This window comes from Danio aesculapii, chromosome 16 (genome assembly GCF_903798145.1).
Source record: "Danio aesculapii chromosome 16, fDanAes4.1, whole genome shotgun sequence".
NCBI classification, from domain to species: Eukaryota; Metazoa; Chordata; class Actinopteri; order Cypriniformes; family Danionidae; genus Danio; species Danio aesculapii.
In genome coordinates this window covers 54,856,257-54,883,005 of record NC_079450.1, presented here as the reverse complement: position 1 = coordinate 54,883,005, position 26,749 = coordinate 54,856,257, and the positions used below count along the sequence as shown (strand labels likewise).

General features: G+C 36.8%; 1 protein-coding gene across 1 annotated transcript in view; it reads right to left on the bottom strand.

Moving 5' to 3' along the window:
• Positions 1-26,749, bottom strand: part of hace1 (HECT domain and ankyrin repeat containing E3 ubiquitin protein ligase 1) — a 41,638-nt gene that overhangs the window by 10,726 nt on the left and 4,163 nt on the right. The window contains exons 4-19 of the mRNA XM_056475983.1: positions 25,992-26,096; positions 25,720-25,795; positions 25,032-25,163; positions 24,869-24,951; positions 19,891-19,987; positions 19,715-19,816; positions 19,418-19,524; positions 19,189-19,339; positions 17,415-17,722; positions 14,908-14,976; positions 14,019-14,106; positions 12,578-12,689; positions 10,128-10,225; positions 7,767-7,854; positions 1,344-1,493; positions 319-515 (exon numbers count right to left, since the gene is read on the bottom strand). Of these exons, the coding sequence (XP_056331958.1) occupies positions 319-515; positions 1,344-1,493; positions 7,767-7,854; positions 10,128-10,225; positions 12,578-12,689; positions 14,019-14,106; positions 14,908-14,976; positions 17,415-17,722; positions 19,189-19,339; positions 19,418-19,524; positions 19,715-19,816; positions 19,891-19,987; positions 24,869-24,951; positions 25,032-25,163; positions 25,720-25,795; positions 25,992-26,096 (1,963 nt within the window). The remainder of the gene's footprint in view (positions 1-318; positions 516-1,343; positions 1,494-7,766; positions 7,855-10,127; positions 10,226-12,577; positions 12,690-14,018; positions 14,107-14,907; positions 14,977-17,414; positions 17,723-19,188; positions 19,340-19,417; positions 19,525-19,714; positions 19,817-19,890; positions 19,988-24,868; positions 24,952-25,031; positions 25,164-25,719; positions 25,796-25,991; positions 26,097-26,749) is intronic.

Here is a 26,749-nt window from a genome sequence, read left to right as displayed (position 1 = left end):
TTTTTTGGTGCGCATGTTAACTACCGGACTCGCACCGAAAGAAGAGCAGGTTGCACATAGAGAATAACATCTTTATTTCAGAATTACCACTCTTAATAAATACACTAGCATATGAAGTAAATCATATCTCAATGCATTTACTGGGGCACTGGAGATTTTTACTGGGGCACGTGGCCCAGTAAATTGGGTCTAGCGACGCCCCTGAGTGCATGTATTAATATCACTCAGCAGTTGAGGTAATAGTTCCACTATAACAAGAACTCCTTAAAATAAAGTGTAACCTGTAAATCTGACTATCAGCTTTAACTCCACATTTACCTTGTTGTCTTGGGTGACCTGAATGGTAGTTCCTCCTGGTTTGAGAGGAACCTCTTCCATTGTGCCAAACACATCAGTCTCGACAGAGAAGGTGAGCTCCAGGCCGAGGTCACTGATGTCGTTGTCCAGAATCCACTGAAGATTTTTTGCATACTCTGGGTCAATGGAAGACACATCCTGATAGCTCACTGGGATTCCTGCAAAGAACACACACACACACACACACAAAACACACACTTTTACACACGATACATTCTTGTGTTCAAATGAACAGCATTAACTGACTTCAATGTAGTTAATAAACATGCCTCCGGCTATCTAGAATACTGCTTTAATTCAATTGTGACCACTGGGTCAATTGTGTTTGTAAACAGAGCAGAGTTTCTGCCGGTTTCACCAAGTCAAATTTAAGACCCTTTTAAGACCACTATAAATGAAATTATAGACTTATAGGCAACACGGTGGCTCAGTGGTCAGCACTGACGTCTCACAGCAAAAAGATCGCTGGTTTGAGTCCCAGCTGGGCCAGTTAGCATTTGTGTGTGGAGTTTGCATGTTCTCCCCATGTTGGTGTGGGTTTCCTCAGGGTGCTTCGGCTTCCCCGACAGTCCAAACACATGCGCTATAGGGGAATTGGATGAACTAAATTGGTTGTAGTGTATGAGTGTGTGTGTGTGAATGAGTGTGTATGGGTGTTTCCCAGTACTGGGTTGCAACTGGAAGGGCATCCACTGCGTAAAACATATGCTGGAATAATTGGCGGTTCATTCCGCTGTGGTGACCCCTGATAAATCAGAAACTAAGCTGAAGGAAACTGAAGGAATTTTAAAGACTTAAGACCCCACGAACACCCTGATATCATTAACGGCAGTGCCAATATGTGGTCTTCATTCAATTAAAGCATCCGCTGTATGCAAGTTCTAATCGGTACATGCAAACGTGCAATACACAACGTGCAGATTCGAGGTTAATTCTCAGTACTGTGACAGTATGATAGCAAACACTATGTGAGTGGAATGTGTTACCCAGAATATGCTTGTAAAAGGAGCGTGTGAAGTAGATGTTCACCAGCTGTCGATGATAGAGTGCCAGACCCAGGATTTGACCAGCAAATCGGAAGTAGTTCAGATGATCCGGGTTTACAGAGGAGTTACTGTTGGGTTGAAATGTGGTACCTGTAAAATAAGGCAGTACACATGTACACATGCAATGCAGGAATTCAAATAAAATTGAACAAACCAAAGAGTGTTTACAATGTATAACTGCAATACAAGCAGATGATCTGGATCAGGGTGCAATTTTGTTATGGTGTGGTGAGTTAGACCATGCCCACAATAAGACGTTTTAGTTTAAATATGTTAATAAAATAAAAATTTGCATTAAAAATGAAGGAAAATAACAAAAAAAATGTAAACATAAAAGAAAATATATAATATAAAATTTTAATTAAATAAAATGAAATAAAAACAAATAAAATAATAATAATAATAAAAATAATAATAAAATAACTAATTAATTTAAATAAAATTATTAAAATAAAACGAACTTAAGATAAAAAATATTAATTTAATTAAAATAAAAAATAAAAATCATTAAAATAAAAAAATATTAAAATAATTTCGCAATTTTAGCTTTCGAAAACGATGCCATTTTAGCCATGTGACCAATTCAGCTACTATGGTGGACAACATTGTAAAGCAGATGTTTTGACCACGTCCATTTTGACAGCTTTATTAAAAAAGCAATGTCAGATTACACATGCAGTTTGTATGCAGAATGTTTACTGGGAGCTGTTGTTTAGAAGTAGACCGCAGTTGCTACATGTTGCCACGACTTTTCGAAAAGACGGAAAGTAAATAGGCGGATATGACGCAGGTAAAAGCATCTAATGTCTGTGCACATGCGCAGAATGCTTAGAGAACAGCCCTCCACTTGGCAAACCCTAAATAACGTATTTTAGATCTGCTAAAATGTAAACAGCGCCATCTAGTGGATTTTTCATCTGAAATGTGCATTGAAATGTATACAAAGCAACATAATTCATGTTTTTGAAACTACTGAAATTTATAGAGCTGTCTTTATGTGATGAGCAGGACACCCCTGTAATATAATAAAGCAATGACTAAATAATATTCCTGGCCAGTAATCTAAAACATTCGGCGATTCAGAAGTTGTCTGTGTAGGATTCTGATGGTATGATATCCTAGGATAAAGATATCATGGTATCACGGTATTGTGATTACTGCTCTAAAAGTAAGAGTAAAGTAAAAAAACAACAACTTTTCCCCCCATTAAACACAAATTAGGTTATTTTAAGAAACATTTCAAATATTTTAGAACAGTAAACATGTCAGGCTATATAATTCTGCTGTCTTCAATAGTTTCAAAAGCGGTTTGTTTCTTAAATGTTTCCTGAATCACAGCAGCTTTTAATGTGGAGGGTCTTATTCTGCTGGAGATACTATTGCACTAAAAAACTGAATGTATATACACTACCTGACGAAAGTCTTGTCGCCAAGTTTTAGGAACAGCAAATAATAACTTGACTTCTAGTTGATCATTTGGTATCAAGAGTGGCTTATATAAAAGGCAAAGGCCTCTAGATTACGCTTATTTGACCAAAATAAAATATGATCATGCCTTGAATTTTAATTATTTAATTAGGACAGTAAGGTCTGACTTTGCTTTGACTAAAGTCTCATCACTGAACCTTCAATAATGTCCAGTATAGAATATGTGATCATGCTGCAGTGGAAACAGAATGAATATTGTGTGTGACTCCATCATGAGCTTGGAGGACTGCATCCATACATCTCTGCAATGACTCAAATCACTGATTAATCTGATTAACCTTCTTGCAGGACTCCCAGAGTTCATCAAGATTCTTCAATGCCTCCTCCATCTTACCCTTGACATGCTCAATAATGTTCATGTCTGGTGACTGGGCTGGCCAATCCTGGAGCACCTTCTTTGCTTTCGGGATCTTTGATGTGGAGGCTGAAGTATGAGAAGGAGCGCTATCCTGCTGAAGAATTCCCCCTCTCCTGTGGTTTGTAATGTAATAGGCAGCACAAATGTTTTGATACCTCAGGCTGTTGATGTTGCCATCCACTCTGCAGATCTCTCCTACGCCCCCATTCTGAATGGAACACCAAACCATGAGGTTTCCTTCACCAAACTTGACTGATTTCTTGTGTAAATCTTGGCTCCATGTGGGTTCCAGTAGGTCTTCTGCAGTATTTGTGATGATTGGGATGCAGTTCAACTGATGATCGGAAAAATCGACCTTCTTCCACTTTACTAAATGATCAACTAGAAGTTATTATTTCTTGCTCTTACAACTGGGATCCAAGAAAAGACTTTTGTCAGGTAGTGTATATATATATACACAAAAAATTAAGATAAACCATAGGAACCATTACAGAAAATTTTAGCAGGTTTAAAACCGTGACTTTTCCAAACCGTGGTAAACCTTGAAACCTAGTCTGTAGCGGGCTGGTTCTTATAGAAGAGGGTTATCTACTTCAGCATAAATCACAGAGGAGACGGTTCATCTGAAGGCTAGGCCCACTAGCCAATTTCTCTGCTGATTTTCAGTCATAAGCTTCATTTGTAGAGCCAAGAGTCAGAGCCAGTCACTGCGTGCGGCCACATCTCTCAGCGGGTGGGACTGTAATGGCCTCAGTGACTCCCTGCTGCGTTCAGACCCTTGGCAGTGACCAATGAGCTTCCTCACACTCTGAAAAAAACTGACAAGCCATTGTCTGGCACAGATCTCATCCAATCTTTTGGCCTCGAATGGTAAAAGCAGACTGTTATATGGTGATTGTGCAAGCGGCTGCTTTTCTAGGGCTCTCCTGGACGTCTGTTTTATAGATTGTTAGTATTTTTTTCATTAAATCTGCACATGTCATTTGCATTGTAGAAGTGCAGTCGCAATTCTGCACAGTCTTGTAAGCAAAATTCAGCAGTTACTCCACAATATATTGTTTTAGCATTGATATATATCGCAATGTGCACGTCCACAATAGTCACATCACAAGATATGCAATGTCGAGTCTGGATTATAGCACACTGATTTAGTTGCCAGAGAACTCATGATTTGTAGAGTCACTGCTACATTTAAAATAGAGTGAAAGTTTATCACTTGCATGTGTTTTTAAGGCCTGTGACTGAGCATTTCAAGAGTTTAGAACATTTGAGCACAAAAATGTATGATGTTTAGAGATTATTTATACTATTTATGCAAAAAAAAACTACTTAGAACTTTTATCTTGTTTCTAGTCCAAATATCTAGATTTCAACGCAAAAACGAGATTATTTTACTAACCCCACTGGCAGATCATTTAGTTTGTTTTAAGGACAAACTTTCTCAGCTTTTCAGAATGCCGCGAACGCACCCAGAGTCACATGACAAGAACGGACCAATCAGATTCATACTTTTCATACATTTGGGTAGACTAAGTACATCCGACAAACACAGAAGACCCAAACACTGCAGTGCTTTTTATTTGTCTCCATAAATAAAACCTGTATCAGCGTCGCAGCAATGTTTTATCAGCTTGTCATATTCGGTTTATGGTTGTCTAGCAACCATTTTAGTCATGTGACGTAGTCATGTGACCAATTCAGCTAACATGGTGGATGACAGATGTTTTGATCCTGTCCAATTGGGCAGATTTATTAAAGATTTACTGGGAGCTGTTCAGAAGCAGATCATGGTTGCGACATGTTGCCACAACGTTTCAAAGAGACAGAGTAAACAAGCAGCAAGCAAATATGACGCAGGTAAAAGCGTCTTATAGCCTTTGGCAGATCATTTTGCTTGTTTTAAGGACAAACTTTCTCAGCTTTTCAGAATGTTGCGAACGCACTCCGAGTCACATGACAAGAACGGACCAATCAGATTCATACTGTTCATACATTTCGGTAGACTAAGTACATCCGACAAACACAGAAGACCCAAACACTGCAGTGCTTTTTATTTGTCTCCATAAAAAAAAACTGTATCAGCGTTGCAGCAATGTTTTGTCAGCTTGTCATATTCGGTTTATGGTTGTCTAGCAACCATTTTAGTCATGTGACGTAGTCATGTGACCAATTCAGCTAACATGGTGGATGACATTGTAAAACAGATGTTTTGATCCTGTCCAATTGGGCAGACTTGTTAAAGACTTACTGGGAGCTGTTCAGAAGCAGATCATGGTTGCGATATGTTGCCACAAAGTTTCAAAGAGACAGCGTAAACAAGCAGCAAGCGGATATGACGCAGGTAAAAGCGTCTCATAGCCTTTGGCAGATCATTTAGCTTGTTTTAAGAACTATTAATATGACTTATTTCTTCCGATGATGAAACAAAACAATATTTTTACTTGACCCAACACTTTTTAGCTATTTGGACTTGAAACAAGACAAAGTAAAGTAAAAAAAGCAGTTTTGCATTGTGATTATTCAATTTCTGTACCTGAATACTGTTCAGCTCTCCATCAAATAGAGCCATTTAAACCATCTTTTGAAACTGTACTCATATCACAATAACGCAGACAATTAAGATATCGCAATGTCAGATTTTTCCAATATCATGGGTCATATCACCTAATTCCTTTCATTGTTCGCTGCATTGCATGTAAATTCTTTGAAATATTAGCGCAACGATATCAGCGCAACGATAGCTCACCCAATAATTTCATTTTACTCAATATGGTTTCAAACCTCTAATTTCTTTTTTTTTTTTACTGAACACAAAAGAAAGTATTCTGGAGGAGAAAAACTTAATTATTAATTTCCAAAAGCTATTGCATTAAATAGTTACAGATTTCCAGCATTCTTCAAAACATCTTCTGTGTTCAACAAAGTAAAGAAAGTCAAACATGATTGTGACACATGAAGTAAAGCTGAACTTATATTATTAGTAAATTCAACATTCAACTTGCACAATGGTGCTAAAAGTCTAAAAGCATCTTAGAATTCTTATATCAAGAAGCCAAACACATGGTCTTGTCTTCAGAAATAATATGCCAAAATAATACATTTTTTCACTTAAAACAAGCTAGATAATCTGCCAATGGGGTAAGAGAAGTAATCGTATGTCAAAAGGAAAAACTAAATTATTCTGTTTACCACATTGACAGATTATTTAGCTTGTTTTAAGTGAAAAATTTTATTATTTTGGCTTATTATTTCTGAAAACAAGACAATATGTTTTGCTTGTCTATAAAATGCTTCTTGATTTAAAGGGCACATAGTTTACCTCTTTTTTTATGATTTAATATTAATATTATGGTTCTTCTGAGTGTGTCAGTTTAGCTTCAGTTTAAAACACAATTCAGATTGTTTTATTATAATATGTTAAAAAGTGTCATGTTGGGGGCGTGTCCACAGCTCGCTGATTTAGGGGTGTGTTGCTTCACATGTAGACTAGTTTCGGCTTCCCGCCCAACGTAACAAGGGGGCGGGGCCATGACCCGCTCTGTGTTTGCAACAGAGTCTGACAGGCAGATTGAAAGGAGGAGGAGAGGATCAGCATTCAGTCGTACATGTACGACTCGGACACAGACCAAGCAGAGAGTACAAAATCAATCGTCGCGCCACGCATTTTTGAATTGTAAACATAGGTTTCTGCTGCGGTCCGCGGCGCCCAGCCGTCGACTTGAGTGTACCCTGATAGAAACCGATGTTTAGAATTCTAAACGCATGCTAGTTAAGATCACAGGGAGCTTCTGGGATCGCGAGAAATGCAAACGGCTGAAGTATAAGGTAGACTCGATGAGAAGAACACATGTTTGCAAACCTACCTAAAGATACAACCAATAATTCCGATTAGAGTGATAATGTGGAGAATATTGAACTTGTGTTGAGCCCAATGAGCCTTGCATCTAAACAAGCAAGCGTGTTCCTTTAGTAATATTGCTTCGACTCACGCTGAAAATGGCGGACGTGAATCAACAAACTGAGGATATGATGACGCGCCTGTCAATCAATATTGGTGGGCGGGGGGACCGCACTCCTATGTAAAGTTGCGGTCGGTCTGAAAACCGCTCCAATTGGTCCACCGTTTTTTATGTTGTTAAATTGAAAAAAAAGCACTGGGTGTGCTTATATCACCCCAATATGACGGTCTATACACCATACATGCACATATGTCTGTCCAAACAACTTGAAAAGTAGATTTTTTACCATAGGTGCCCTTTAAGAAAATGTTTCTTGATTTAATAAATTTTTTAGATATTTAGATTAGAAACAAGACAGAAAATCTAGGTAAGAAAAGCATTTTTTTGCAGTGCAGGAATTGTGTATCTCATTTAAATAAGTAGTTTGAACAAAACAATGTGTGTATATATATATATAAATAAAAAACATTCAATCTAGTCAATCGGCACTTTATGAACTGCTGTTAGTGTGACACAAACATTTTAACTGCACTGTATTTAAACGATGATGTAATTTACCATCGGCAGATTGCGTGAAGAGTGCATAATCAGGGTTGATGATCTCATTGGAAAGAATGTCAAACCACTCTCTGACCACTCCCTGACCCTGTGGAGGAAACACACAATAAATGCTTCAATCCCACATCTATGGTCTTGATACTGTGGTAAAACAGCCTATATAGGCACACACACAAAAAAATACACATGAAGGTATTTTAAGAATCTTTAATAAACCCTTGATGTAAAGCAGGTTAGTGACTAAGATGCCTAGTTTTGGTCACATTAAGACGTTTTTATTTTCTTTTATTTATTACTACAGTCTATAGACAGCAAATTAGCTTTGGTTATGGGTTTTAAAAGAAAAGGGTGTTTCTTTTTTGGAAGAGATGCAGTAGGTAGATTACCAATTTGCCCAAAAAATAAAAGTCTGCCATCCTTAACTCATTATCAGCTTGTTTTAATCCCATAAAACATACAAAAACCAATCTATCTGGGAGAATGTCAGCTACCAAAAAAAATCTCTTCACCCACTTACTCCAATAGTGTTTACTTTTTCTACCACAGCAATGAATTTGTGTGGAGATCTGCTTGATTACTGACATTCTTCCAAATATCTAAGTGTTTAGCAGAAGAAAGATACTGGATGGAGGCATAGTAAATGATCACAATTTTCATTTTTGGGTGAAATACCTTTTAAACCCAATAAAAAGAGTTGATCATCCTAGCTTTGGTTATTAGCTTAGCAGCATTCAAATGTTGCACTGGTTTATCTCTATACTATCATCACAAAGCCTTTGGATTGTCCATGGATTATTAATAAAGTAAAAAAAAAACACTATTTTACATCATATTGCTTTAGTAATAGTAGTTTCAATAGCCGCATTTCCACTATCGGGCCAGTGCGAGCCAGGGCTTTAATCGGGCCAGGCCGGGCCAATAGCCCGGGAGGTTGAGAAATGAGGCCGAAATCATGTAGCGTTTCCACTGTCGGGCTAGTTGCTCGCAGCGCGTCACGCAAACACCACCCCCAGAACGTCCCCCGAATCAAACGTCACACAACCCGTCACACAACCCGCCCACTTCAGCGGGAACAAAAAACTCAAATTATAACCACAAACACAACCTGGCATCACTACGAGAGCTGGAAGATGGAGAACACCGAAGCGATTGCTTTTTTACTGTTTGTGGTCTGTTGGTGTAAGGCCAGACAGCGATCCCTGGATAAGGACAATCGAGTTCGGCGGGATTTACGTCGAACACAGATTTTGGCTGTAAGGCGCAAAAGAGCAGCCGAGCGACGAGAACGACGATAGCAAAACAAATGTAAGGGAAGAAAGCATCTTGTCTCCTCTTTACCTGACAGGAAAACTCCGCCTTTGTACGTAACCCTGCCCCGAAGCCCCAGTTGGCCCTCCTTGGCCCAAGGTATTCGGCGGGCCGAAAAAGGCCGGACGCTGGCCCCAAGGAAGCCCCGCTTTGGCCCGATTACGCCCCGGAAGTGATAGTGGAAACGCGACTGGCCTTGGCTCGCCCTGGCTCGCTCGCTTTAGGCGCGATAGTGGAAACGCGGCTAATGTAATGAGTAGCCCAGTCTGACTTGTTGTTTAATGGCATTAGTAAGTACTAAGGGCTAATGACATGTTAAATAGGTAACACTTTAGTGTAAGTAACAATTCACATTTACAACTGGCTTATTACCTGCCTATTATTAAGGTATTAATTGTTTATTAGTAGTTATAAAGTCATATTCTCCAATTCTACAATACCTAAACTTGACTACTACCTTATTAACTATTAATAAGCAGCTAATAAGAAGTGTATTGAGCTAAAAGTCTTAGTTAATGGTTTGTTAATAGCCTGAACTGTACATTAAAATAGGTAACACTTTAGTTTGTCACAATTAACAGTATTAACATACCACTGACTTACACAATTAGCTTAATAATCTACTAATTAGCTGTTTATTAAGAGGTAGCTTGGTAGTAGATGGGTTTACTTTAGGTTTTGGGATGCAAAATAAGATCGTACTTATTGGTGTGTAAAACATAGGCTGGAATAGTTGGCGGTTCATTCTGCTGTGGCAATCTCTGATAAATAAGGGGCTAAGCTGAAGAAAAATGAATGAACCAAACAAACCATTAACAAACACTACTAGCTTAATAACCTGCTATTTAGCTGTTTATTAATAGTTAATGAAATAGTAGTTGGGTTTAGGTATTGGTAGGATAAGGGATGTAGAATAAGACCAAACTTTATAACTACTAATGAACACTTAATATCTTAATAATAGGCAGATAATGATACGCATTAGTTAATAGCATGAATTGTGACCTAAACTAAAGTGTTACCTTAAAATAAAGTGTGACTGTTCAATTTTACCATTCCCTCTTCACCGTGAAACCGCACGGCGATGCCTTGCTTGAGTTTCTCATTGGAGGACTTGGATACGACTTCACAGCTGCTTCTGAATAATGAATCTGAAACGAGATGATAGCAAAAACAAGATGGAGAAGGTACAAGAGAAACCTTCAGAAAGAAATGCAGGGTGGTCGGGAGAGCTTAATGCACTGCAATTTAAGAAAACACATGCAATTACAAAAAACGCCAGCAAATTAGGAAAAGATCCTCATTGGTTTGACAGCATACGTGTTGCAAATCCTCACAACGCAAACAAATTAGCCAGCGTCAGGACGTGGACGCACTGGGGCACTGTTTTTGCACATGTCAGTGTTTGCGATTAGATTACATCAAAAAGAACACCTCGACAAACTATAATCTAAATCTACAACCCTCAAACAAACAATGCAGCTAGTTGTTTTTCAACAGGAAGCTAATAAAGAATGTGTGTGCTAAATTTGTGTAAGTGGTTCAGAAAACGCTTATTAGATATGGAGTACATGTCATTGTAATAACAAGACACAGACGCATTCATAGCTGTACATCACGGTTTATTTTGAAAGGTAAGAGTCTTCAGAACAACAAACGCATTTGGTCCACTGACACAATAGTGTTGAATTATGAACGGTTATTCATTTGTTTACACCACTGTTTCTTCCGGAGATCTGTTGTTTACATTGTTTACTATGTGAAAACATCGTTTTTGTAGCAAAAAGCAAGACGATGTCATAGCTTGCAGTGTTACAAATAAAATTAGACTACGAACTGAATAAAAAGTCAAAGTTATAGTTAAAATCTAAACAAAGTAGTCGAGTGTTTTGGCGTTCTGCATATGCATATCTGTGAGCCACTTTTAGCAAGTAACTTACTTTTTAGTTTGACGGATGGAGAATTTAGCCAATGGGTGCCAAGGTTATTATAGTAAACAAAAATGAACGAAAAAAACGAAAACTAGAATTGAAAAATTAATTTTCGTTAACTGAAATAAAAATAAAAGTTAAAAAAATAGAACTAACTGAAACTAGCTAAAATTATAGCAAAAACATCCTTCGTTTTCGTCTTTGTAAATGTATTTAATACATAAGCCTACTGTATGCCTTTTAGAAGTAAATCTATTTACATCCCGGCGCTGCCAGGTGTTTGACCGTACAGCACCTCAGAGTCTGTAATCCTGCTGCCATTGGCCAGATCAAGCCGGTTCTCCTCCAGTCAGTCCTTGCTGTTGCTCCCGCAACAAAAAACAACAGCAACATGATGACAGCATTAAATACAAGCCGAGCAGAGAGTTAAAAGTGTTAATTTACCACATTTGTGCCCAATAATGGGTTGATTTTCTCTATTATCGATCGTGAATGCATCTTTCTTTTTAACCAGAACTTCTAAGTGAACCGGTTGAACTAATTCACCAAACCGAACTGAATCATTTGACATGATTCGCATCTCCAGTGAGCACTTATCCACAAACTACTTACTTTTTATCATGCCTGATACTCGCCTCTGACTCGAAATAAACCAATATATACGGAGTTATTCAGTTATTAGAACAGCAAACTGGGATCAGATTTGAGAAGCGATGAGCCGATAATACTGCGCATGCTGTGATTGAACTAAACTGCATCGCGGGTACACAGAGCCTTAACGAGAAGATCTGGTGAAATATACGTTTATTTCACAACAGAAAGTCATAATGGAGTTTAAATAAGTGAATCATGCTTCAGTTGGGTTGCAAAACGTCACTGTAAGAACCTTTTCAGATCATGGTGATGTTTTAACTGACTGAAATTATGATGGCGGACTACAAATTTTTATATTTTGAGTTTAAACTTGGGAAGGTCACAAAAGATCAGGTTCATATTTAAGATCCGAACTTCCCATCACTACTGTGTATCTAACCTCAGAAGCAGCCTTGCACACATATTTTACTTAAGGCTGCCATCTTGTGGGCTGTTGTATTTAAATGTGAGAATGGCTAGATGGTAGTGGTAGATGATAGTGTTCTGGTATCAAAAAAAATGAGTCTATCTTTGGTTGAGTTTTTATTATAAAATATTTATTTTGATGATTTTGAACATCAAATATCCTAGTTTACAAAAAAAAACAACAAAAAAAACATCAAACTAACACTGAAACTAATAAAAACTAAACTAAAACTAAGCAATTTCAAAATATAAAAACTAATAAAAACTAGTAAATCTGAATTTGGAAACAAAAAGTCAAAACAAAATAAAACTAATCAAAAATCCAAAACTGTTATAACCTTAATGGGTGCGTAATTCGTTCACGTTTTTGGGTCCCCTTGAAACATTTGCGTTGTGTTCCCTGCTATTTGCATGTGTTGTGAGAAAATGCAGCGTGTTTTCTTTATCTGCGTTTGTGAGGATTTGCAACGCGTGTGTGGTCAAACCAATTAATTTGCTGGTGTATTCATTTACCTCTGTGCACGAGAAGGATGTCGTTTTCATTAACCGGCCGATGCACCATATCGGAGTCTGGCTGTCCAGCAAGAAGATGTTCATAAAACCACTCACACCGGTCTTTAAACGGCTAACAAGGAGAAGAAAAGAAGGAAGTGACTGATGCAGATGCAAACTGGTGCAAATGTCTGTTAAAGTGTCAGAGAGATAAAAGAGTGTGTTCCTACAGATGGTTTATTAAGCCCACTCACCTGTGTGAGGCACACATATTATTGCAAATATCTTTAAATGAATCCAATATGGACCCTTTTCATCTTTTCATCGCATCTTAGATCCTTTAATTACTTTTATTTTTAAAAAAGGTATGAACACATTTGTATTTTTGTATGTATTGTATCATCTTTGCATCAAAATATTTATTATTGTAGGAACAACAAATAATAACTTGACTTCTAGTTAGTTATTTGGTATCAGAAGTGTCTTATATGAAAGCCAAAGGCCTCCAGATTTTTGGGGGGGATTTTGACTGATTTCATTAGGACAGTAAGCTCTGACTTTGCTTAGACAAAAGTCTGCTCACTGAACCTTCAATAATGTCCAGTATAGAATATGTGGTCATGCTGCAGTGGAAACAGAATGAATATTGTGTCTGACTCCATCATGAGCTTGGAGGACTGCATCTATACATCTCTGCAATGACTCAAATCACTGATTAATAAAGTCATCTGGAATGGCAAAGAAAGCCTTCTTGCAGGACTCCCAGAGTTCATCAAGATTCTTTGTGTTCATCTTTAACGCCTCCTCCATCTTACCCCAGACATGCTCAATAATGTTCATCTCTGGTGACTGGGCTGGCCAATCCTGGAGCACCTTCTTTGCTTTCAGGAGCTTTGATGTGGAGGCTGAAGTATGAGAAGGAGCGCTATCCTGCTGGAGAATTCGCCCTCTCCTGTGGTTTGTAATGTAATGGGCAGCACAAATGTCTTGATAATGTCCAGATCTCTCACACACGCCCATACTGAATGTAACCCCAAACCATGATTTTTCCTTCACCAAACTTGACTGATTTCTAATTCTTGGGTCCATGCGGGTTCCAGTAGGTCTTCTGCAGTATTTGTGATGATTGGGCCTTCAACCTTCTGCCACTTTTCCAAATGATCATCTAGAAGTCAAGTTATTTTGTTGCTCTTACAACTGGGATCGACGCCAAGACTTGTAGTGTACTAGTAGTCATAGTAGTTTATTTATATAGCACATTTTTACAACACAGAGATGCCCAAAGTGCTAATCACAATGAATACTGATTTAAGTAACAAATCAAACAGCACATAAATAACAATGAGAACATAAAACAAACCCCTCAACATTCAAAAGGCTCAAATGCTTAAGGACGAAGATGCAATTTCAGAAGGCTTTTAAAACCAAGTTAAGTTGATTTTAAGTCTCTCGTCATGCTTACCTGGCCCTTGATAATGTGCATAAAGCGAGACATGAGCTCAGGACACTCCAGCAGAAAGTGAAAGTGGTTGAAGATGATTTTGGGATTCCTAAACACAAGTAGACATACACACATCTAGCCGTGAACATACAGTCAGAATTATTAGCCCTCCTGTTAAACCTGAACACATTTCTAAACATAATAGTTTTAATAACTCATCTCTAATAACTGATTTATTTTATCTTTGCCATGATGACAGTAAATAATATTAGACTAGATATTCTTCAAGATACTAGTATTCAGCTTAAAGTAACATTTAAAGCAGGGGTCACCAATCTCGGTCCTGGAGGGCCGGTGTCCCTGCGGGTTTTAGCTCTAACTTCCCTCAACACACCTGCCTGGATGTTTCAAGTATACCTAGTAAGACCTTGATTAGTTTGTTCAGGTGTGCTTGATTAGGGTTGGAGCTAAAATCTGCAGGACACCGGCCCTCCAGGAACAAGTTTGGTGACCTTTGATTTAAAGGCTTAACTAGCTTAATTAGGGTAATCATGCATTGTTTAACAGTGGTTTGTTCTGTAGACAGTTGAAACAAAGTATTGCTTAGGGGTTGTGGAAATATACATTTATACAATCTAGTTTCAAATTAACAGTCTGGATAAATATATATATAAATATAAACATATGCTGGATAAATTGGCGGTTCATTCCGCTGTGGCGACCCCTGATTGATAAAGGGACTAAGCCGAAAAGAAAATGAATGAATAAACACAAAAATCTTACTACTAAATGTAACTCACATAGACTACTTTTATAATGGTTTTATAATGGTTGTAATCATGTTTTTTCTTCAGCTTAGCAGATGTACGCTAAATGTATCAGTCAAAATGAACAAATGCTCTCGACTTACCTCGTCACAAAACATTTCAGCACTTCATCATGTTTGCAGACAAACTCGATGAATCGTGGGGAGGTCATGCTAGATATCAGGGACAGAAAAAGCAAATGAAGGATGAGTATGCGGGCTCTCAGACTTCACATTGAGAGTGTATAAATGATGCAGTTTAATAAGAACAATTTAATGATGTAGTAACATTAACATCAGAGAGGCAGCTTGCAGGGTCAGGTGGTGAGGAGACATTATGAACATGATTAAATACACTCATCTTGATTCTCTTGTACTCCTAATGAACTTTATTAAGGTCAAATTGCACAGTTCTGCACAAAGCTGTAGAATGGCCCAGCCAATCACCTGACTTGAATCCAATATAGAATACAAAATAAAGCTTAGATTTGATAGACGAGACCCACAGAAGCATTAAGATTTGGACACTCTGTTGAAGTCTGTGAGAAACTCACACCTGAGCAATGCATGTGACTTCGTTCTCCATATGAGAGACGTCTTTAAGCTGCCAGCAGCAATAAAGACTATAAAGTATTAAATATGTTTCAGTAGTTCAGCGCTTTCTCCTTGTGTCATTCCAGTGTTATTACAAACAACTCATTTTCTTTTGTTTTATGTTTGCTTTCTTTGGGTTTTTACCAAAATCTGGTTCAATTCCATGTCAACAGCTCCTTTAAAAAATATTATTCCCAGGGAAGAACCTGAAGTGTTCAACACTTATTTCCCTCACTGTATTTGGAGAATTTTGCTTTCACAATCCAAAATAAATTAAGTAATTCAAAGTCAGCGCCTGATAGCTCCGCCTCTTCCACTACGTGAGCAAAACAAATGGGTGGACGCATGAACAGACGGATGGATGGACGAATGGAGGGATGGATTTTATTCTATCATTTATTTATTTATATATTTGTTTGTTTGTTTGTAATTTTATTTATTTATTTGTTTGTTTGTCATTTTATTTATTTATTTGTTTGTTTGTCATTTTATTTATTTATTTATTTATTTATCTTTTTTTTTATTTATTTATTTGTTTGTAATTTTATGTATTTATTTATTTTATTGTTTGTCACTTTATTTATTTATTCATTTATTTACTTATCATTTTATTTATTTATCATTTTATTAATTTATCATTTTTTTATTTATTTGTTGGTTTGTTTGTCCTTTTATTTATTTATCTATCATTTTATTTATTTATTTATTTATTTATTTATTTATTTATTTATGTATTATCATTTTATTTCTTGATCATTTTATTAGTTTATTTATCATTTTATTTATTTATTGATTTGTTTGTTTGTCATTTTATTTATTTATCTATCATTTTATTTATTTATTTACCTTTTTATTTATTTATCATTTTATTTCTTGATCATTTTATTTGTTTATTTATTTATTTACTATTTATTCACTTCTTTATCCATTAATTCAACTATCCATACATTCATGTATTAATTTAATTAATTAATCATTAAGAAAAATCTAATTAAATTGATGTTTTTATTAATTTATTCATAATTTATTCATCAATTCGTTTATTTATTCATTAAATTAATGTACTTATTCATTCATTTATTCTTTTAGTCATTCATTTATTTATTAGTTAATTTATTTATGTATTCAATCATTCATTCATCCATCCATCCATAAATTAATTAACCCATTCATTCAGTAAATGAATTTACTTATTTAATTATTTATTCATTTATTCATTTTTATTAATTAATTCATTCATTCTTTCATTGTCATTTATTGATTCATTCAGTCATATTTATTCATGCTCATTAGCTCCGCCCCTTCTGCTACATGAGCAAAACGAATGGATGGAAGCCCAGACAACAAAAAGATGGATGGATGGATGGATGGATACAACAAAAAGATTGATGGAGAGATGGATGTAATCAACAAAAAGATAGATGGATGGATGGATGGATTGATGGATGGATGGATGGATGGATGGATGGATGGATGGATGGATACAACAAAAAGATTGATGGAGAGATTGATGTAATCAACAAAAAGATGGATGGATGGATGGATGGATATTAACAATAAAAAGATGGATGGATGGATATTAACAATAAAAAGATGGATAGACGGAACGACGGATGGACGGATAGATGGATGGACGGACGGAAGGATGGACGGACGGATGGACACAGATAGATGGATGGATGGATAAATGAATAAATTATCTAATAAATGAATGAATAAGTGAATGAATGAATAATTGAATAGATGGATAAATAAATGAATGAATAAATAAATAAATTAATTAATTAATAAATAAATTAATGAATAAATGAATAGTTGAGTGTGTGAAGTGTCCAACATTACACACTTGTTTTTAACGGTTGAATAAGTGCATCATTCGGGTATTTAAAGAGCACTCTTTAGACTTACACTTGTACTATAAAATGGCGCAGTATAGTATTTGCATAAGGATGTGATTTGGGACGCACCTGTTTACTGCTGAACTATAGAAATGATAGTTACTCAGAGCTCAGACTCACCCGTGTGGCATCTGACAGGAGCAGCACATGTAGAAGGCCTGGATGACAGCGCTCAGGCGATTGGCGATCATTGAGATGACATCCTGACCGTCAGCGTAAACCTCGGGCGTCTTCATCACAGAACTGGCATCCAGCAGAAGCGGAGGGTTTTCACTGGAAACTGAGGGGTCAACTTCCTGCTTTTTCAGGAAGAGAGAGGCGATGTCATTTCCTGAGGACGAGCGTGTGGCGTCTGTGATCTCCTTCTCCAGCTCGGTGGAGATGAGCACCAACCATTCATCCAGAGAGTGCCATAACAGCTCCAGAGGCTGAAATAATCACAAGACAACATTACTGCAACACAGCTGTGCCACACAAGATATCAGGGTTGATGTTGTTGGGTCATTTGTTTACTTTGCCTTTTTATTGCCCTAAACCTTTCTTATTTTACAATATGATGCTGTTGTTGTTTTATTTACTTTACCTTTTTATTTTTATTTATTCTTTTATTTATTATTATTTTTAATTTATTTATTCATTTATACATAAATTTATTTATTATTTAAATTATCCTTTTATGTATTCTTTTATTTTTCCTTTATTTGTTAGTTTACTTTAAGTATTTATTCATTTATTTATTTATTCAATCAATTATTTACTTGTTTATTTATTTATTCATTTACTTATTTATTCATATATTCCTTTATTTATTTATTCATTTACATATTAATTAATTTATTCATTTATTTGTTCATTTACTCATTTATTTACTTAATTATTTATTTATTCATTTATTTATTTATTCATTCAATTATTTATTTACTTATTTACATATTCATTTATTCATTTACTTATTTTCTTAATTTATTTATTCATTTGTTTACTTATTTATTTATTCATTTATTTATTTATTTACTTATTTGCTCATTTATTTATTTATTCTTTTATTTATTTATTTATCCAATCATTCATTTATTCACTTATTCATTCATTCAATCATTTACTCGTTTTTTATTCATTTATTTACTTATTTATTTTGTCATTTATTTATTTATTCATTTATTCCTTTATTTATTTACTTATTCATTCATTCATTCATTCATTCATTCACTTATTTATTCATTCAATCATTTACTCATTTATTTATTCATTTATTTACTTTATTTATTAATTTACTTATTACTGTATTCATTCATACATTCATCCATCCATCCTTTTATTCATTTGTTTATTTATTCATTTACTTATTAGTTTATTTATTTACTTGTTTATTTACTTCATTCATTCATTTTCTTTTCGGCTTAGTCCCTTTATCCATCCATCCATCCATCCATCCATCCTTTTATTCATTTGTTTATTTATTCATTTACTTATTTACTTGTTTATTTCATTCATTCATTCATTCATTCATTCATTTTCTTTTCGGCTTAATCCCTTTATTGATCTGGGGTCGCCACAGCGGAATGAACCGCCAACTTATCCAACATTTGTTTTATGCAGCGGATGCCCTTCCAGCTGCAACCCATCACTGGGAAACACATTCACACACACATACACTACGAACAACTTAGCTTACCCAATTCACCTGCACCTGTATCTTTGGACTGTGGGGAAACCGGAGCACCCGGAGGAAACCCACGCGAACGCAGGGAGAAACTCCACACAGAAACACCAACTGACCCAGCCGAGGCTCGAACCAGCGACCTTCTTGCTGTGAGGCGACAGCACTACCTACTGCGCCACTAATAAAGGAAAATCCGCCTATCACTATATACGAAAAGAATCAAACACTCACCTTAAACACTTGGCTACGGGGCGTCTTATTTCCATTGTAGCCCATGTCATTCCCATTGTTTGGGGAAGACGGTCCAAGACAGAACACGTGGCAGAAGATCCGAATGATCCGCAGTAAACTCTTAGTTTGGACATCAAAGTTACTGGACAAACTGAAAGCAAGCAAAACCAGAATTAATCTGATGTAAGAGAAGCCATCGGTCATCAAGAATTGTGGATTTCAGACGCACCTCAGCAGTTTGTGTCCATTTGTGGTGGCCACTTCCGCCAAGCTGGTCAAGATCCTTTGGTAGTTGGAGTCATTCTGCTGCGAAACATGTTCTAGAACCTGCCTCAGCTTATAAAAAGGTGTAAAAATGACATTTAGATAGAGTTAAATTATTATCCCTCCTGAATTATTAGTAATTCTGTTAAACGGGAACACATTTCTAATTATAATAGTTTTAATAACTGATTTCGTTTATCTTTTTTAGCTTCAACTGTGTTTAAAATAACCCAGAAAGTCAGATGTAATGAAAGAGGGGTACCATGTTCTCTTTAATGTCATCATTCTGGGTCATCTGTATCAACGTCTGAAACAGTCGGCCATGATGCTGAATGAGAATTTCACACGTCTCGCCATAGCCGCCCTAGAATGTAGTTATACATGAGGTTTAACATGCATGTGAGTCCTTGAGAGCGAGTGAATGTTATGAATATTCACCTGAACACACAAGTCGAGTGGTGTAACCCCATTCCTGTCCGGAAGATACTTGGCTCCCCTGAGGAGGAGAATCTGTGCCGTGTCCCTCTGACCGTGACTGCAAATCAATTGAAAAAAGGTCAATAATTAAACGATTATTAACATTTCCTTCAATGTGAACAAGTTTGGATCTCCCTTTGCATTTATGCATGAAGACATGGTCAGGATCACCTGCTGGAGTTCAAACGACAAGAAGAAAAGTGTGATGTAAAGGAACGCTTCACTTTTTAATACTTTTTTTAAGTCCCGCTTTATATTTGGATGGCTCTAACTACTGTGTAAAAAATAAATGCAGTGTACACTACCTGACAAAAGTCTTGTAATCAATCCCAGTTGTAAAAGCAACAAATAATAACTTGACTTCTAGTTGATCAAGTGGCAGAAGGTCATGAATCATCTGTTGAACTGCATCCCAATCACAAATACTGCAGAAGACCTACTGGAACCCACAAGGAGCCAAGATTCTCAGAGAAATCAGTCAAGTTTGGTGAAGGAAACCTCATGGTTTGGGGTTACACTCAGTATGGGGCCGTGCGAGAGATCTGCAGAGTGGATGGCAACATCAACAGCCTGAGGTATCAAGACATTTGTGCTGCCCATTACATTACAAACCACAGGAGAGGGCAAATTCTTCAGCAGGATAGCGCTCCTTCTCATACTTCAGCCTCCACATCAAAGCTCCTGAAAGCAAAGAAGGTCAAGATGCTCCAGGATTGGCCAGCCCAGTCACCAGACATGAACATTATTGAGCATGTCTGGGGTAAGATGAAGGAGGAGGCGTTGAAGATGAATCCGAAGGATCTTGATGAACTCTGGGAGTCCTGCAAGAACCCTTTCTTTGCCATTCCAGATGACTTTATTAATCAGTGATTTGAGTCATGTCAGAGATGTATGGATGCAGTCCTCCAAGCTCATGATGGAGTCAGACACAATATTCATTCTGTTTCCACTGCAGCATGAGCACATATTCTATACTGGACATTATTGAAGGTTCAGTGACAAGACTTTAGTCTAAGCAGAGTCAGAGCTTACTGTCCTAATGAAATCATTAATAATCAAGGCATGATCAGATTTTATTTTAGTCAAATAAGCGTCATCTAGAGGCCTTTTTGCCTTTCATTTCAAGCCACTTCTGATACCAAATAATCAACTAGAAGTCACGTTATTATTTACTGTTCCTAAAACTTGGCGACAAGACTTTTGTCAGGTAGTGTACTTACTGTGTTCATAGTTGTTATGTCCGCTTGCCGAATGTACAGTACTTTGAGTATATGTGTGTGCGTTTGTTTGTATGTGGGTGGGTGTCTCATTTTACGCGCGTTACAGGTACGAATGGCATTGGAGGATACGCATTTCGTGCTGATGACGTTGCTTGATGATGCTGGGTTTGCATCACCAATCGCTGGTCGGCATAGCATTTAAAAGCCGAGCCCAAAGTGCAATGGCGATCTCTCTCTCTCTCTCCCTCATTCCTTTTCTCTCTCACGCTTTCGCTCTCACTCTTTCTGTAGGTCTCTGTGAGGACAGTCTCTCTTGCGAGGACTAGAGAATGTGTTTCCTTTTTGCTTGTGTTTAATGCTCTTGTCTAAAGTCTTTTGAGATTTGAAATTGCAACGTGTTTGCTTGTGAACTCGTCCAGTTAAAGAGCCCCCATTATGGGTTTTTGAAAATGATCTTCATGCAGTGTGTAACACAGCTCTAAGTGAATGAAATATCCAGCTAAAGGCCCGTGCACACAGAGACATTTTTTGCTTGCGTTTTCCGTCGATGTTTAACGCCTCGTGACTAAATGAAGGGCGCCAATGCGATTGTGCACACCAACGTGCAAAACGGCAGGCGTAAACAGCACTTAGAGGCGCTCAAGCGCAAAACTATCAATGCCAGCGCACATTGAGGAAGATGGCCAGAGGCGACATGAACGTGGAGCTGCTTATTGCACTAGTGGACAATAATCATTTCTTCATCGCTAGAGCTGGAGCTGCTGCTTGAACCATCCATGCTTGTTCGAGTCACCAGTAACTTTAACAACAAGCGTGTGAACTTCCTCTCTTCCTCTTCTTCTGTGTTATAAGCCGGGTGTCAGAAAATTAAAGTTGTGTATCACCATCTAACAGCAAGTATTGTTTTTGCATACTCTTCTGCTTGACGCCAGTGAAAATCGCTTGGGTTTGGATGCGGAAAAATGTCTCGTAAAACGTCGACAATAAACGCAAACAAAAAGCGTCCCGGTGTGTACGAGCCTTAAGGCTTAAATCTAAAAATGTGCCATGTTTAAACTATTGATTCATCTATAAAAGAGTTGACTCTTTTTAAAATTACGCGGGTTTTCCGGGATAATAACAAAACGGGAGGGTGGTGGGAGACGCGTCTGAAATACGGGAGACTTCCAGGAAAAATGGGAGTGTTGGCAGGTATGCTCACACAAACACTCTGACTACTTCAATATTGTTGATAAGTCATGCTGGGCATTTTTGTCGACCAATCGCAACAGACTGTCATCGGGCCAATCAGCGCAGTTTAGCATCACGCTAAGGAGGGGTTTGGGAACAAATGGATCGCTGAACTAATCATACGAGTCTTTAGGATAATTAGGCAAAAATAAATGCATATTATAAGACAATGAAAGTGTTTTTTGACCTTGCATGCAGATCAGCCTGTTGTTGGAGACCCCCAAAAACAAAATACGATCCTTTTTAATGCATAATAGGGGCTCTTTAACTGATACCTGTTTGAGCGATACCTCGGAGAGGTTGTAGAAGTGAGCAAGTCACGCGATATACATATACAAACACTCAGGATCCTTTTTGTATTATTCCATTAGATTCAGGAGAGTGTGCTGTTTTGGTTATGTTTTGCTTATTAACTAGAGTAGTTTAGTGAGGACATTTGGTACGTTGAAGACTGCAGAACACTATAGGTATTGGTACAGACTGGTATTGCAGAACACTATTGAGGTGGGATACGGGTCATGGGTGGTATGGGTAGGTTTAAGGGTGGGTTCAGGTGTAAGGAATGGTCAACAGTATACTTATACAAGTAATTACAAAAATCAAGTACAGATGTAACTAGGCCTGTCATGATATCTATTTTATCATAAAAATAATACACAATAGTGAGATCTGTCGGACCTATTATCATTAATATAGCACACATAGCGATATATCGATGTTGAAAACCATATACTGCGCAGTCCTACTAGCAATTGTGTTTAATTACTGGATTTAATTATGTGTTCTGAGGCAAGTTAGTGTTGATCACATCCTCATCAGCTTTGAGTGGACTGATATCAGTGGCAAAATGTAATCAAAACAAGAGACTGATGGTGTGCTGTTGCTCAGCAACCAAACTCAACAGAGCGCATCCAAAAGCTGCACCATCAGAATATGAACACAAGCTCATCAGGCCATATTCTTATTAGCCCGACCCTGCAGAAAAGAAGACTGAATTCCCTTGTTAACTTTCATCGAACTCGCAAGAAAGCTGTTATCTTCAGTCTGTACAAACCTCTAAATATGCTAGTTATCTTTATTGTGTTGTCACAGATGATGTGTAGATTCTGCCACTAAATGAAAGCTAATTGTTGACCACGTGTGCCATTTTTCTAGATGTGAAACAAGTTAAATAAGCTGCAATCATGACAAACATTTGTTTAAACTACTTTTTTTTTGTAATGAGCTGAACCAACACAATTCTTGAGTTTTTTGGGGGACAACTTAATTGTTTATGTACAATCCACAACATTTATGTCAACTTAATTAATGTTAGGACAGCATAAAGGAATTGTGTTGAACCCAGCATTTTCACAGTGTACTTTGGAAGCCATAGCATCAAATCTTCTGGAAAATAATACGCTAAATGAATGCAAGTCACGCTAAGGTAAAATTCCATTGTTTGAGAGAGGAAAAACATACCATAACCGCTTTGGTGTATAAGTATTTATTAAGAAATGGGATCCTTGATCAAAAAACAGTTATTTTAGTCATTCATTTTCTTTTCTGCTTAGTTTCTTAATTAATCTGGGGTCGCCACAACAGAATGAACCGCCAACTTATCCAGCACGTTTTACATTTTTGATTTAGTATTATGCATTGCTTTAAACAAATTTAACATTATTTAGATTTTTAAATCCTCATATTCTTAACAAATATCTTAAACTTTACATTGATGAAAAGTTTATCTATTCAGATTGACACTTATGATTTGGTTTTGTGATCCAGGGTCACAAATTATGTTAAATAAGCTGCTGGTGGTCCTAAATAAAATTAAAATAGCATTTTTTTTCACATTTCAAAACAAATCCTTCATTTAACATTACTCAGAACATAAAAAGGATAAAACATTTATTTATTTATTTATATATATATATATATATATATATATATATATATATATATATATATATATAGGCTAGTTCACTGTCACTTAATCTACCAGAGCTTCTCAAACATGCATGTTTTGCTTGCTTTTATTGCACTATATAATTCACTTTGGAATATAATCACACCAAATTCCATATGATGATATAAAAAAATCATTACAGATGCACCAATCAACCAGCCATAATTGTATTTTTTTTTACTTCAACCGATCTCTGCAATCATGCACCCAAAACTGCTCTGCAATTATTTTACCCTATAAAGTCTGTAAATAGAACATTTTCAACATTAAATAAGCCATCTGATGATGAGGGTAAAAGCACTTGCAGCAGTTGCTTTTCATTACAATTTGATTGTATTTTCTAAATGATCAGTCCAGGAGGTGGCGCTGATCAGGTGCAGTATTAGTCAAAAGACATTAAAATCAAGTAAAATAGATGTCTAGCTGTCCAAGGTGACCCTTTATATGCATCAAGCTGCTGATCGCAAGTTCGTAGCATCCTCCTTACACATGCACATAAAGCATAATGGGTAATTTTGCTTTCTACTGATCATTAGCTCACCTGCAGGCGAAATAGAGTGGTGTAGCTCCAGACACATTGGGCCTGTTGATGTCTGCTCCACTGTCCAGAAGACACTGCACTGTCTGTGAGAAACATCACAAAATGACGTGAGTTATTATTTTAAAAACCTGAATTCAAACACTGCACTGAAGAGTTTCCCTACAGTCTTGTGTCCGTTTTGGCAGGCCACATGTAAGGCTGTCTGTCCCATGGCATCCTCCACGTCAACATTAGTCACGTGCTGCACCAGGTCATGAAGTAATTCTGTCCGTCCGTTCACTGCAAGCCAATGAATCTAATCGCAATCAAAAAAAATAACATTACATCAGCGAATAAAGTACGCTTAGTGGAAAAAAGTGACAGATCTGCGCAATATTTGCTCATCTGATATTTTACAACTCTCCAACAGTAGAGTTTTAGCATTTTAAAATCCCTTCAGCTGATCTCTTGGTCTGGAGGGACCACTTTTAGCTTAGCTTAGCATAGATCATTGAATCGGATTAGACCGTTAGCATCTTGCTCAAAAAGAGTTTTGTAATTTCCTATTTAAATCTCGACTCTTCTGTAGTTACAATGTCTACAATGACTGAATGAGAATGAAAAGTTGACATTTTCTAGGCCAACATGGCTAGGAACTATACTCTCATTCTGGCGTAATGATCAAGAAACTTTGCTGCTGTACCATGGCTGCAGCAGGCACAATAATTATTACGCAGCACTTGAAAATTGGCTGAAAAGAGTCCTTATACTATACATATTCTATTTGAACAAGAATACATAGATGATTTTCAGGCGCTGCTTAATATTTAGCCATGGTATGAGATTTTTGTAGCTGTTTTAATGATACTCACAGCAGTGAGGCCTTCATTATTGCAGATATTAACATCAGCATTGTACTCTAACAGTCTGCCCATACATTTCTTCTGCCTGTGAAAGCATACGACAACATAAGAACGAAATGAATCAAAATACAAATGCATTACTGCAAGTCTAAGTCTGAAGAAAATACACTTAGCATGCAATACTCTAATGAAAAAACTTGTATAGATGTCCTATATAATGTATTAGTGAATGACTCCAGCAGGTGGCAGTACTGCACAGAGTTTATAAAGCTTCAGTTTACCCGTTTCTGGCAGCCAGATGCAGAGGTGTGCAGCCGGAAATGTCCTGATAGTTCGGATTCGCTCCACGCTTTAACAGCAGGACAAGACACTCTACTGATCCACAACTAAAACAGGAGAAAAACAATATTTAATAAGACCAACAAAATAATAAAAAAACTTCGAAGTGTATTAGTGAAACAATACTTTTACTGGAAACAGAGACTTGAATAAGACTTGAGCCTTTTTAACAGAATAAAGGAGTTTCTTTTTTCTTTCTTTAGCCCATACAACTACCAATTGATCCAAAGTGTCATCCAATCAGGAAAGAGAGAGGTATAGGAGTCAATGCAACAGTCACTGACATACAGCAGGGGAAAATAAGAGTTGAGCACGTCATGTTTTTTGCTAATATTTCTAAATGAGCTGTTGACATGGAATTGAAGCAGATTTTGATATAAAAAATAAATAAAAATAATACAAACATGAAAATAAAACAAACCAAATGTATCTGAAAAATGAGTTATGTGTAATAACAGTGGAATGACACAAGGAGAAAGTGCTCAACTACTGATATGTGTTTAATACTTTATATAAAAGGCTGGTAAAGGAACAGACTGTAGAAGTTTCTCATAGAGTGTCAAAATCTTGATGCTTCTGTGGATCTCGTCTATTAAATATGATCTTTATTCTGTACTCTCCCAACCTTAAGTCTGTATGACAGTCTGGTGGAAAGTTATGAGGTCACAAAGTTTGGTCCAATGTTAAGTCAATGGGACTT